The following is a 14,434-nucleotide window of genomic DNA, read 5'->3' on the forward strand; positions in this document are numbered from 1 at the left end:
CAGACAAATTTACCTTCTTAACTTTTCTGAGAAATACAGAAGAATCTTAAATTCTGTTCTGAAATGGCAGCTGGCATTTGGAAAGCTCATCTATGTGACCCCTGGAAGTCCAATGCTGCACACTGTTGAGATGGACAAAAGGAGTCGATCTCCTATTACTAGTAGAGATAGTGTAAATTAACCACTAGAAGATTAGACTCATTTGTTCAATACCTTGGGCATAATTCCAATTTTTTACAAGCAGATACACAGTAATACAGTTCCCTACAAACGTATCTGATGTAGCATGGGTCTGGTACTATGCGCAAGGCTTTTTGTATGCAGGCATGTGCCAGATAGAGGATTGGGCCATTAGTAGTTGGAGTAAAATTTCTCAAGCACTGAGCAGGGTTTCAGCTCTGCAGCCCTCATTAACAGTGCTGAGAGGAGGGCTGCAAGCACACTGGGCAGTTCCTGAAAAATGTACTGGTCACTCCTTTGTGTGACCTTTCATACTTAACAGATTCATGATATAAGGCTTCTGCTAAATGTCATGGCTCCATGGAGACTGTTAAAGCTCTTTTGGGAGGTTTTAAATTGGTTTCAGATGTTTTAAAACAAAATTCTCATTCTTTATTAAAGGCAGATTGTTTAGTTCACACAGAAAGAATGCCAACAGGCCAAGTGTTTCTGCAGCGTTTTCACAAACAGGGTTGATGAAACGGTAGTTTTCTATTAAAATTAATTAGAGTTCTCCAGGAAAGATAATGAGGGTTTTCTGAATAAGACGACAGTTTAAATGGGAGCTTGCATTAAAACAGGTCCCAGGGAACATGTGTTTTGCCGAACAGCTATTCTGGTCTTTGTTAATTTGCATTGCTTTTCCTGTAAGCATTTATCTTCCTCATTGTTATAACTGATACAAACATCTTTGGCTTAGACTTTCTGTTATATATTGTGTTTTTGCAGCAGGGTAACCCATGCATCTGAGCCTGGGCTTTCTCTCGCCCACCAAATCCCGACCCAAGGCATAAGCCCAGGGGGTCCTCAGCACCCCCAAACAGGGAGTCGGGATCACAGGTCAGTCTCACCTGCCCCTGCGTTCTGGGCTGCCGTTTTATCCCGTGGAAAGTCCCTTCCCTCAGTGTACGATAGTTTCACTGTGGCAAAACACCTTGGCTGCTTGGAGGTGCTCCTGCTGATGCAGCGCTAGCTAACTCCTCCTCGCCAGCCTGAGGAGTATGATTACTCTTGAACCCAGGTCTTTGCATTGTTGCATGTTGCGCTACAAGCCAAATCAAGCCATTGCTCTAGTTTTAGGCTTACATGTCAGGACAGCTTTATTTTAAAGCAGAATTTCTCACTCAAAGAAAATGTAGATTCTGGCCATCACTAATGAATGTGTGGCCATGAAGACCAGCCTAAGAGCTTTCTAATAGTATCAGTGGCCTGCAGTAACTCGCTTAGCCTTTCTGCAACAGGTGAATTTAGGTGGTAAATGATGGTCTGCAACACAACCAGACCCTGGAAAATCTCAAACACGATTGTGCAACAACTGCATGCTTTGATACCACGTTACACTTTGTTTTTGAATAAAGGAAGCCAGATTGGGAGTGTTTCATGGTTACCAAAAGACCCCTTCAAATGAAAAAAAAAACCCAAGTCAAAAGTTCTGCAGCGATTTCTGATTTCCAAGAAAATACATAGTCGCACCTACAGTTAAAGCTAAACCATGAATCTATTAGTTCCCAGTGATACTGGCGTCAGCCTGTTGCTTTACTCGCACTCAACTGTTGCTGCGCTACCACTTTTGACGTTTTCTTTCTCTAAGAACCCAAGATGGAAAGCATAAAGCACTCCTGATTCCTGATAAATAAGCAAGCTGAGGAAGCTACTTAGAAGCAATTGTGGCTGAGGGTGAATACTTTCTGAAAGCTGTGGCTGTGCTTGTGCGGGGCGGGGAGAAGAAGTTCCAGAGCAAAAAAGGAGGCCTAAGAAGTTGAAAAACTGCTGCAGCTTTTGTCTTCAACATGGTTTGAAATATGATCGGGATGTAAATAACATAATCTGACCTGACCTATACTCATCTGAGCAATCTCTTGCAAGGCCTGTTCCTGTGTGTGAGGTCACTGGAGCTGCTTTCATAAATAAGAGTGGTGAGAACTCACTCAAATACTAAAAATAACTTTTAAAGGAATTTTTTTCCTTAGTTACAATTTATATCCTATTTCAGAGTGCCTTAGTCTCTATGCAAATAATTGTTAAACTGTTGCCATTCTTATGCAACAAAACCAGAATTTAAATTGGACCAGGCAAACTGCTGTTTTTACATTGCCCTTTTTTCTTAATATTATAAAGGGGAAGGAGGAAAAAATGTAATACAGTTCACTATACTTGTTTGTGACTAAAAGAACCAGTTACAAAATTTTTTTCCTTTTCCCTGGTAATATTACTGTCAGCTAATGAAACACCATTTTTATTTTATAGTTTTCATGTAACTAATATGAGTATGTAAAGCAGACTTTTCTAAAAGGTGTCGTTTTGGTATCAATATTGCTTCTGTAAAATGTGAGATCAACTCTGCAGCCCACCTCCTTGAAAGCTCCTTGTGGTCCTACGAAATGAAATGATCATTGAAAAATCGAGATTTTATTTGCATATAAGTGTAAAAATTGCCACTGCAGTGGCAAACAATTAAAGTTTTTAAACATACTGAGGCTGAAATTCATTCCTGTAGAAAGGGCCAAGCCCAAGTCTCTGCTCATTAAGCTATTACCTTGCAATTTATTCCAGATGGGTGCAAACCTGTGTCTTCAACAAGCAAACTGCAGGATTGGAGCCAAAATGCTCCTTCATCCTGAGATCATGAGAGAAGTCCAGACCATATGCTTAATGCTGGCCCTCTGCATAGGAGTGAATTTTACCCTTAAGATATTAAATGAATTTCCAGATTAACCAAACATGCGAGTCTTGTTGTAGTTCAGATTTTCTCATGCAGTTGTACATGTTGCCTAGTCCTCACCCAACATCCATACTGATTTATTTGCCATATTCACTTGCATTTTGGGGATGAAGACATCCTTGCTAAGCTTGTGCTGTGTGTTCTCAGATTTTCTATTCTTGTTCTTCTGCTTTCTCTGTTCCTTCCATTGCTTTCTGCAGGTATTTAAACCCATGGTTCAAAAGAGAATATAATGTAGCTAAGTGGGTAGAAGATGTGAATAAAAACACTGAAGGACCATACTTTAGGTATTTTGTAAATTAATTCTATATAATTTTTAAGAGCTGTTCCAGCATATACAAATATCTTGGGATTCCTACCTTGTATAAATCAATACAAGTTACTGTAGGTGCAAAGGGCCCCTCTTCTTTTGCTGCATTTTGATGTCTGTTTTTTGGCTTCATGTGCAACTTACAATTCTTTTCTTGAATGTTTTAATGAAGCCATTAAAAAGGGTGTTTGTAGTGCATGCATTCCCACCATCATCTATAGCTTGTAGTAGCTTTCTCATCATTTTATGCCAAGTAGTGTTTTATGGGCATGACACACATTTATCACTAATAAAGTAGTAGTAACTTAAATAGAATTTAATTTACTGAAGCAAGTGGTTTCATAATACATTTACTCTACCCACTGTCTTATATAGTGCATACTAAAATGAAAAAAGAATAAACAGTTGTGGTATTTTACCCTCAGAATACAATGAATTAATTAATATAATTGTAATTGGAAAATTAAATATATGAGAATATACTCTGTGTTCTGTAATAATCTAACCACTAATGAATCTGTTACAAGTGAGTGTAGGGTTCTACCAAAAATGTCCCTTGAAAATATTTTTGAAGGGAAAAAATATATATTTTGATACATTCCAATTTAAAGAGAAGAAACATGTATGAGGCTGGCTTCCCTGTTGTACATGAATCACAAGACCGAGAACATTTTAGCAGATTCCCAGAAGACAAACCCACAGCTGAGAAAAGAGTTTGCATCAGTTGAAGAAAAACCAGTCTAGCATAGGAGGGAAGGAAGACAGCTTATAACAAGTAATGTAAAACATAAAAGACATCAGAGAAGTTGTAAATTGACTTAACAAATATGCAGCCGAAATAAGAACTGTAGAAACAGCAAACAAACAAATACAAAGAGAAATCATTAGCCAGAAGAGTTAAGGACAATAAAAAGGAGTAAATAGAATCTTAACAAGAATTTTGATACACCAGGAGACACAGTGATAGTCCAAAAGGACAGAAACATTCAGTATATGTCCAATGTGTTCATCAGAAAAAACGTGATGGGGTCGTATCACAGGATGCTGATGAAACACTTCCTATTCCAATAGTAACACTGGAAGATATTAACCAGCAGCTTGTGAATTTAGTAATTTTTAGAACTATGAACCCTGCCCAAAAACATTAGAAGAGCTATCAAAGAAGTTTTTATACCATTTGTATTTGCTTTCAAGAACTCTTAAATCACTGAGGCAGAAAAGCTTTCAAAAGAGCAAATAGGGCAAATGAGGTAGATGTAAGCCTGCCTGCCAGTTCTGATTTCAGTCCTGAGCAAGAAACGAAAAAAGCCCTGACACGACAATTCAGGATTTAAAGAACGATGTAAGTTGTGCCAGTCAGCATGAGCCAGGTCTCAGTGTGGTGCTTGGACATTTTGGCACAGTGGTTGCAAGTCTTGTAGTTTTACTATTGCTGGCCTTAGCACTGGGATACAGTGTCCTTTCTGCTGTCCACAGTGTAAGAAGCGTGCTGAAGAACTGGAGAGATTTAAGCATATAGCTCTGAAAAACCGTAGAAGAGACTTCAGGACCTCAAGCTGTTTAGTTTAATGGAGCAGTTAAAGGCTTGCTTGAATCATAAAATCCGTATGTGCGTATGGAGCAAGACCTTTATGGGGGTCCTTCAGACTAGGAGATCAAGACTGATAATGACCAAGATTCACTGAAACGTGAATCTAGGCAAATTCTCACTAGAAAGGAAGTGCATTTTTATTAGCAAGAGAAATTAAACCTTTTCCTAAAAATACACTTTGGACCTTTGTTGTTCAGGCAATGCAATCGTAGTCACCTGCTATAACCTAGCCTCATAGCTGTCTTTCAGGATGTTCATGTCAGAAGTCCTCTGACTTTTATAAATAATGTCATTGATGAAATATGAAGATAACACTGGTTTAAAATACGTTAATTGGATTAGTTAAAGGGGTCCAAATTCCTTTGTGGAACTCTTAATTTGGTTTTCATCTTTTAGTATCAGTATGTCTTGATTTAGCAAGTGGATTAAATTGATGGGGGTGCACCCACCCAAGGGTTTTCACTGTTGCACCAGATGAGTCACATTTCTAATTGTATTTGAGATAAACTGAACATTTCTTTTCTTCATAGAGGAGGCCTAAACTGATCCATGTCAGTTTTAAGGGCTTTATATGAACAGAGATGAAACCTAACTTAAAAATGTTACTGCCTAGAAGCTTACTAATGACTGCCTACAGCAGTAACTTTAGCTTTAGAAATGAGAGAGAAACTGAAATAACTTTAGAAAGCTGTGTGTCCTAATTAATTGAGGTAACCATGGGGAAGTATTCTGCAGGTGTATTAGGGAAGGGGAAGGATCGAGTTTTCTCTTGGGATGAGTTGTTGCGGGCTTATGAGAGGTTATACTGGCTGCTGCAGTCTCTCCCCAGAACTCAGGTGCAATTTTTGGTTAATCTGTCATTGGCAGGAAAGCATTGTTCCTAAGAACAGTGTGTTTGGAAATAATGTGGTGGCTTTTGGAGCCTTTGAAGTAGTTCAGGAACAAGACAGCCTTCAGGAAAATGACTGAGGGGTGATTGCTTAATGTGTAAAGAACTGGAGAAAACAAGCCACACCTTGTTTAATCAGACTGAAAAAAATATGTCCAGCTGATACTGGATTTTAGGAATCATAGCTCAAGATAAGACATTTGCACCTGATAATTACCTGACTTACATTTTTGTTGCTACTCTTTGATTTTTTTTTTTTTTTCTTATAAAGAGACCTGGAAGGAAGCTGCTTTGCTTGTCTCCTTATAGTTTTAGGAATAGTGCACTGAGGACTGGTTCTGTCGCAGGTAGCAGAGTTAAAATACAATCAGAAAATATAAAAACGCTTCCAAGAATTTCTAGGACAGATGCAGCTTTTCAAAAAATACAGATATTAGGTATCACAAAGACTTTCCCCATCAGCTTAAAAAAATCTACATAAACCAAAATTTGTCTCCCTGACACTTGATGTCCTAGTTACTATTTTTTTCTAGTCTACAAGTCTAATGGGTATCTCTGTATAATTACTTTTTATTAATAATAATCATCATAGCTGATGTCTCTGGTGCCAGAAAGCTCCCACCTGTGGGATTCCCTTATATAAGAAACTAGGATCTGTAAAGAAAAATCTCATTTTCTTGCTTTAAGTGTAGGCTAGATTTTAATTTTACAGTCTGAATAGGTGCCAGGATGTAGCTGCATAACTCTAGTAATAAACCCAGGTGGGAAACCTTTTCCTGATTTAAGTTTTTATTACAAGGGGAAAGTAATCTGTTAGGGATTTGCAGCAGAAGCAGGCTACTTTGCCCACAATACGTTGCAAGGGCAAATCATAGTTTTGCCCTAAATTTCTATTTCCTTGTGGAAGGTCTGGGGGAGGCAGAAAAATCCTTCAGTTCAGAGCATGGCCAGATTCCAGGTAGTGAATATTTTCTTGAGTCTCACCACTAGCTATTGTTGAAGGAAATTTACTGTTGTGCTGGCGTGATTCTACTGCATGTTTTTGTTACTACCTATTACAGTGGCTAATGCACAGACTGACCTTACAAAATATAGTTAAGGATTACTTGATATCCTTCCTGAATTTTGAAAGACGCAGGAACCATGATGGTATGAAGGAAATCAACTGTCAGAATCCCCAAATGTGGCATTTCTGTAGATAATTATAGATAAAAAAGAGTGGAAGGCGCACAGAGCTGCCTAATTTTGGTAATGCAAAAATTTACAGTAACCTAGATTCTATGACAGTGTATAAAAGTAAAAATAGTTTACAAATAAAACAGATTTTTTAGATGAAGATCCAGGACATGTGCCCAGAGGAAAAATAGCTGTCCAGTATCAAGAAGGCATTGGCAAGGGGCATGGTGGGCAGGAGACGATAGGCTATCCATTTCTCTCGTATTTTTCTGTGCTTTGGTACTCTTGCTTTCTTCTTCCTTGATTTCTTCTCTGCCTCCTCAGCTGATCATTAGGCCAGATTTAGTTCTGCTGCACAACTAAATGGCCTCTCTACCACATCCATTGCCTTACTGTGTGGGCATCCAGCAGACAGGCCATAGTCATGACAGACCATTATCTCCCTGTTTCTCTGAGGCAGTTTTAGACTCTGCTTTAGAAAAGAAAAAATTCCTCTCTCACTGTTCCTTTCTCTCAAGAATTTTTTTTAGCCTCTTAAAATTTTAATCGTCTCCTTTGACCTTCCAGTTGCTATAACGAACTGCAGTTACTGGAAAGCTCTGTCACTGTAAGTCCCTCACTACCGAAGGCAACAGGCAGTTCAGAATCATCTTAATCTTGTCCAGAATAACGAGATCCGACACCCAGACTCCTGTGCAAAGGTGGCTTCGTTGCCCTTTCTCGCAAGCTCTGCTTGCAGGATCCGTAGCTGACGTGGAGCCTCACTGTTGTTCAGGAGAGAGTTTTTGTGATTACAACTAAAGCAAAATATTGGCCTTATTGGCAGCCAATGGCAAAAAGCCTACTGACATCAAAAGGATACGCATTTCATCTCAAGAATTAAGCAGAGGAGTTCATGAAAGCATAGGAGTGCTTGCTTCTGGGAGCAGGACTGTGCGGTGCTTAAAATGAACGGCTCAAGTCTGGGGCTATTGCCTCATCTGCAGTTCCCCCAGAACCCAGCTGCTCTTTTACTGCTGTGCTTCTTCATAGCCTTCAATTCCCAAGGAAACTTGGGTACAAGTATATTTTTTAAAAGGAACTGCATTTAAAATGCTTAGCCATATTAGTGCCCATAAGAGATTGTAAAATCCTCATGTAGGCTGATGTAAACTGATAATGTCGTAGGCAGAGCTGAATCCAGATAAGCAAATGTCAGAACAGTCTAATAATATCTACATTTGGGCTTGACCTGCTTTAGCCAGGTTGAATTTTAAGTGAATTTCATTAAATTAATTCAGTTCACACTACAGAATGAAACATAGTTCATGAACAGGTAAAATCTATCAGGACCACCTGCCTTGAGTTTGACTAAAATGGCGTTTGAGGAGGTCACAGGACATTTAGTTGTATGACCAAGTGGCATTTCAACACTCTCTTTTGGGCCAACATTCTCTCAGTTTTGGTCAAGAGAAGGCAGAGTAAGCAGACATCCACCTGCAAAAGAGCACACAGAAATATCCTACAGCTTCTGCAGCATTTTGCTCTGAAACCCAGTATGATACACTGTTAGTTCCAGCTTCAAGAACAGAAAGAAAGACACAACTTAGCCACTAGATCTTGCCTCCTGGTCAGAAATGAAAGTTGTTAAAAGAAACGGAGGTGCGTGGCTTCATTTGGGGTTGAGAGTAGAATCTCCGAAATTCTGTCACAGAGTGCACAGGACCAAATGCAGTCTGCCAATCAGTCTGTATTTCTGGTTTCTCATGTAGGTTCAGGTGGAAGTGATATTTGACAGGGAAGCTAATGGATGTGATATCAGGAGAACTAACTCCCCAATGAAAGCTAAATGGAAGCCACCCCTAACCCAAACTGCAAAGTTTTGCCTACCTTTAACCCTGGCATTACCTACAAGTGTCCTTGAATGCTGTCCCTTTTTCCACCCGGTAAATGAGAAAGGTCGTTTCTGGCTCTTTCTCATTTAAAGTACATGTAAATCTGGGATACACAGCACATACACAGTTGCAGGGCAGAACCTGAAAGGTGATTTAAAAAAAACAACCAACTACATTTGTCATATAAGATGCATTATAAGCTCTGTGAGCGTGCACTTGAGTAGCGATGTTTTCACAGTCTCGGTAGATGGCACTAAAGATGACAAAAATCAGTACATAAGTGTGTAGCAGAAATAAGTGGCTAGGGCCTGTGAGGGGAGGGCATGGTCATTTCTTTAAGTGTGCAACTGCATTCCCAATGGATTGGGGGTGTAAACTGAAACTGCTCAAGGAGGATGGACATACTGTTCCCGAACCCACTGTAGCTGTGCCCACGCAGGCTAGCAGCTCCGTGCAGATGAGTTACATGTGCAAAATTTAGGCAAGCTACTGTGGGGGATCTGGGCTTCAAAATCTTTCATGGATGTGTTTGCACGGGGTTTGAACTGATGTTTTTAAAAACACTTCCATTAGGGATAATTTGTTCTCTGTTTCGTCCAAATTTTTTAAAACTGTTCCATATAGTCTTTAAGATAAAATTCCATGATTGTGCCAGAAAGTGGATTCTTCTCTCTCACCACCAGCTTAGTGATCTAAAAGCTAGATGTTTGGTCTTAGTCATCTTGGAGGCCCCCACTGACTGCAGTGGAAAGTTGTAGGTACCATCCATTGGTACAGCAATACAAATTTAGCTGTTTAGTCATGCTCTCTGCTGGTGCTCATTTGTAGATTCTTTCACCCAGATGTCTGTGCTCTAGACACCTAATGTTAAGTGAGAAGTAGATATCTAATATCCATGACTAGCTAATCACAGATCTCTTGTGGGACGTCTGCCCCCAATTTTCTTCTGTCCAACTTCTTTTAAGTACGAGGCTGCACAGACTTCCTTTGAGCACTGAATCTAATTCTGATTTCCTCCTCTTTTGTGAGAAATCCTGGCCAGATTGTGCTGGTTAGGTTTTGGGTTATGGTGCAAAGCTCCCTGGCTCCAGGCTCAGTGAGGATCCTGCTCAGGTACCTGCTGTGCAGGGAAGGTGCTCAAGATGCCCCATCCATGGGGGGATACAGCTCCTTCTGGGATCGCCTGAGCTGGTGGACAGGTAGATGGGCCCATCCACAGCTTTCCCCCTCACTGGGGCTTGTCTGGCGGTGGTCAGAGTAACTGGCAGGAGCAGTCAGCAACGCACAGGAGGCAATGTGGCGCCTGGCTGTGACACGAGGGAAGGGGTGCCGGTGCCATCATCCTGCATGCCGCCTCCCAGCTGGCACCTGGGTGAGCAAACAGCTTGCTCATGGAGAGTCCCCCCCCAAGTCTCACCCCCTCAGTTTCCTTCTTTAATTTTCAAATGCCTCATTGTAAGTTTAGATATTAAGACTTTAAATCCTGCTACAGCTGTTGGGCAAAATTAATAAATAATTGGATTATTGATAATCTGTAAATCCTGCCCCCTTTATCCTCCCCACTTCCTCCTTTCTGATTTTTTTAATTCTGGATCTAGTAATAGTTTGAGTGTTAGGAATCCTTGTCAGTCCAAATGTAGCCGCAGATGAGAGGACTCGAATGTGTAGCAAACAGCGGAGCACTGAACACTGTCAGGAACCTTTCCATGCATTAAAAAAAAAAGAAAAAAAAAAGACTGTTATGTAGCATGTGCAGTTTGGTGCTCAGATTTGTGATGCTGGACATGTGAATGCCTTCTTATATACTGCAGTAGCTGCTTAAAATTTTCTTCCTGAAAACTTTCATGTGTGTCCAGTTCATCTTACTGGGTGCTCAAAATGCACGTGCTGAAGATATACTCTTCAATATTTGGAAAATGGTACCAAGATAATTCTTTTGTAAAGTGCTGCTGAACTTTGAGGCTACAGCATGAGGCATTAGAGCACTGGGGGGAGCTGTCACCATATAATTTCCATTGACACGATGTTGCTCGTGACTACCATCAATCATTGTTTGTATGGGGGATGAAAGACTGTGCTGTCACAGGGGATTACAGACACAATAAAATGATGCACTAGTCTAAAATAAAAGAATAATTATTTAAAGGTAAAAGAATTTCACTTAATAGAGATACAAAACAATTCCAGATGCAAAAGAGCCCCTTACCTGTCGGTCCCTAGGCTAAAGCATGGGATCCTACAGCTGCTGCCGTGGGGTCAGGGCTGCTGCCAGGGCGGCTCCTCTTGCTCCTTGGTACCAGTGATGTTGTTACCAGTGCTCATCACTAGGGCCCACACCTGTGCAAAACACAGCCCCTTGCTGTGTTTGAGGGTTTTGAAGACCTGCCTTAGAACCCGAGTGTAAACTGCTTCCCCAGGGACATTTTAAAATCAGAAGATTTTAGGTAAAAGTGCTCAGAGGGTGTCTGGGTGATGTGCCCGCACTAGGGGGAGGCCTCCTTTGAAAAATGCCCTCAGTCTGCAAAACAGAACAAAAAAGCCAGGGTAGCTCAAGTTTTCTATTTTGAGGCTTTTTTTCCTTTTATACTGCCCAGATTTAGAGCCTGATAGAAACCTCTCAAGTGGGAAAAGTGCAGAATTTCAAACCAGAAGCATAAGAGTTTTTCTTGGGTATAAAATTTTAGTCAATAATGTGCTGATGCCTTATTGACATGAAAAGAATACCTTTCATGTGGTACAAACATTTACTTGCTACTGCTTACTCTACTCACCTTGTACAGAAATGCTGATTGCTACTGACTAATCAGTCCATTTTTGTATATTCTCATCAGACTCTTTCTTTGGCTGGAACAATATGCACTGTATGATGCTTGCATGTCTAATAATTTGTTATTAGCACTTTGTATATGCCTTTGTTACCTCACAACTAACAGTTTGGCCTCTAAATGCATGCATTTGTGTAAATTAATGTGTTGTTATAGAATAATAGATTTATTTGCTATGTTTGTATCAATATATGAGATGTGTAAGATATATACAAAGACACTGATGATTATCATTTATTCATCCACTGGCAGAAGACATTGTTCAGCTTGTATTTATACTGTTACTGTTTCTCCTTAGGCTTCATAATGCCATGTCTTTCTTTCAGTTCTCTATTTATTCTATTGCAGATTTGATTTGTTAATTTTATAATGATTAGTTATAGTACTATATAAAGCAGCTTAAGAAATCATTTATTATGCAATACAGTTCTAATAAGCAGTAGGAAATTTTAATTTTTCTTCCAGTGTTCCTGAAAGCTATAAATACCTTTATTTATAGTCATGAAATTTTAGACTACTGATCTATCAACTTTTACTCCCTCCCGATATTGAGCTAATAATAAACAATAGTAAACACTTGGTTCTGAACCAAGCTTCAGAGTAATGGCAGTTGCTGTTGCAGTGCTAGGACCCAAAGACAACACATTTATTTTGTGTGTTTCAACATCTCAGGACACTTTCTCCTGCAAAGTCTCCTTCTTCATCCACTGGATCTATTGCTTCCAGCAGAAAATACCCTTACCCGATGCCACCACTTCCTGACGAGGAGAAGAAAGCTAACAGGCAAAGTGCCAGGGTATGTGTGGGTTTTGTCAGTGACTTGATTTGCCGGTAGTTTTTCAAAAGAAAAGCATGGCAGATCAGCGTTTGAGTAACACTGAGAGCAAAAACGGCTTTTCCCTTCCTATCTCTAACTCTAGAAGTTGCTGAAGGCTGAGCCTCTGGCATGGATCAGAGCAGCCTCAGTGGCTGCGCTTGCAGTTGCCTGCTAGCGTTGCTCTCAAAATTGCCCTGAAGCCCAAGACGTAGCTCCTTGTCAAGCCTGAAGCGTGCTGGCAGTGGTAATGCGGCGGCCTTCGGGCTAGGCTGGCTGCCAGGGAGGAAGGGCAGCCCCTGAGCCAGGGTGCTCCTGGCTCTGCTCCGTGAGCTCCTCCAGGGACGCCCGAGCCAGCGCGAGCCTCCCGGCTGGGCTGCTGCATAGTTACCCTCCAGCATTACGTAAAGGTAGATCAGTCGCCGTTAAGTAAAACGTGGTGGAGCTGCATAAAGCCGGTCGGGTTGGGGAGGGACTCTGCAGCCTTGTGCGCTGAGGCTGCTGCGCTCCCAGGCCGGGCAGCAGCAGCAGCTGGAACAGGCCCTGCAATGCGCGGTGCAGCCCGGCGTCCTGCCGAGGGGGCTGCAGCTGCTGCCGCAGGGCGATGTTAGTCTTTGCTTTCTTTGTGTCAGTCCAGTGTGGCCCTAGCAGATACTTGAGTAACCAGAAAATCACTGAAATTTCCTTTTGGAGTTTCAGCAAGCCTTGCTGAAGTGTTCCCAGTTAATCATCTGCTGACTCTGTGATCTGAGCAGATACCCACTCGAGGCTAGGATGAGACCAGCCTGCCTATCATTTGTGACCCAGGCAAAGAAGATGCGATTCCCCAAGCAAGCTCTTAACACTGTTTAGGTAACAGCCTGTTTTTTCCCTTGGTAATGTGTTTGTGTTCCTTTCTTTCCCTCTCCAGCTCTGGGAAACTTCCATTTAGCGCCGCTGGTTCCCCAGGGTGATGTCAGAACTGTTTACTGCAGATTTTATAGGAACTCAGCGTCACTGAGTCGTTGCACACTCATCTGCTCTTCAGACAATTTGAAAGATCAACAGAGACGCCGGTGATCACGGTGACAACCTCCTCTCGTTTGGAAGGGGAAAAGCAGTCCTTTTTTGTTGACTAGAATTTTATGAATTTGATGTAAAGAACAACCGAAATCATAAAAATTAACAGGGGATAATTAGACTAGATGTGACATGGCTCTTCCGCATGATGATGAATACACTTATATAGAATTACAGCTGCCGTCAATTTACAAGTCCCAAGTAACAGAGGTTTTTCTTTGGTTTAATGCAGTTCCAAATTAGAGCAAACCAGAATTGAGAATGAGTGCTCTGAAGAACGCAGCCAGTGTAAACATGTATGCTGTATGCATGAACCTTGTGTTCTTTACTTTCCACATGTAAGGGAAAAACAACATACTGTAGTAAAAATTAGCATGCAGGAGTTAGAAATATAGGATTTTTGTGACAGGATCTCAAGCTTTGAAAGGCAAATATTTTACATAAACTTCAAACGAACAAGGATTATATCTTTTTTTTTTACCTTACATGTTTATAATCTCAGTATACAGATTGTATATATGTAAACATTTGATAATGTCAAAAATAGCTGTTAAACATAAGTATATTTTGCCAAATGCCTAAAGAAACAGTCATGACTAACATCATCACACTTCAAATTTTTTAATATTATAAGCAGACCACTTTGGAAATAGAAAAGATAACAGTACTGTAAAAATGTGTCTCTCAGAAACTGGTGTTTGACCAAAATCTACACTATCTTTTAAGTAATTGACGATCTCAATTGTATCATAGAATGCAGAAATCAGAGTGCAGTGACACTTGTCATATATCTTCATCAAAGGAGCCAGCCAAAATACATTGCTCGAGATGATGACCAGTGTATCCTCACACTGGTAACTGAGACTAATTTTCCAGACAACAGAGAAGGTCTTTAACTAATGTTGAGTACAAACTTACTGGAAGTTTGGGAATACTTCTAAGCAGTCAGTTCAGA

General features: G+C 40.6%; 1 protein-coding gene across 1 annotated transcript in view; it reads left to right on the forward strand.

Annotated features, from left to right (window-relative positions):
• The window catches only part of ADAM22 (ADAM metallopeptidase domain 22), a 146,535-nt gene extending 133,184 nt beyond the window's left edge, over nucleotides 1-13,351 (forward strand). The window contains exons 30-33 of the mRNA XM_026067663.1: nucleotides 949-1,059; nucleotides 3,142-3,228; nucleotides 12,279-12,402; nucleotides 13,331-13,351. Coding sequence (XP_025923448.1) covers nucleotides 949-1,059; nucleotides 3,142-3,228; nucleotides 12,279-12,402; nucleotides 13,331-13,351 — 343 coding nt within the window. The remainder of the gene's footprint in view (nucleotides 1-948; nucleotides 1,060-3,141; nucleotides 3,229-12,278; nucleotides 12,403-13,330) is intronic.
• Nucleotides 13,352-14,434: the final 1,083 nt, after the last annotated feature.

This window comes from Apteryx rowi, unplaced genomic scaffold, assembly GCF_003343035.1.
Source record: "Apteryx rowi isolate R43461 unplaced genomic scaffold, aptRow1 scaffold_260, whole genome shotgun sequence".
In the NCBI taxonomy this organism is placed as follows: Eukaryota; Metazoa; Chordata; class Aves; order Apterygiformes; family Apterygidae; genus Apteryx; species Apteryx rowi.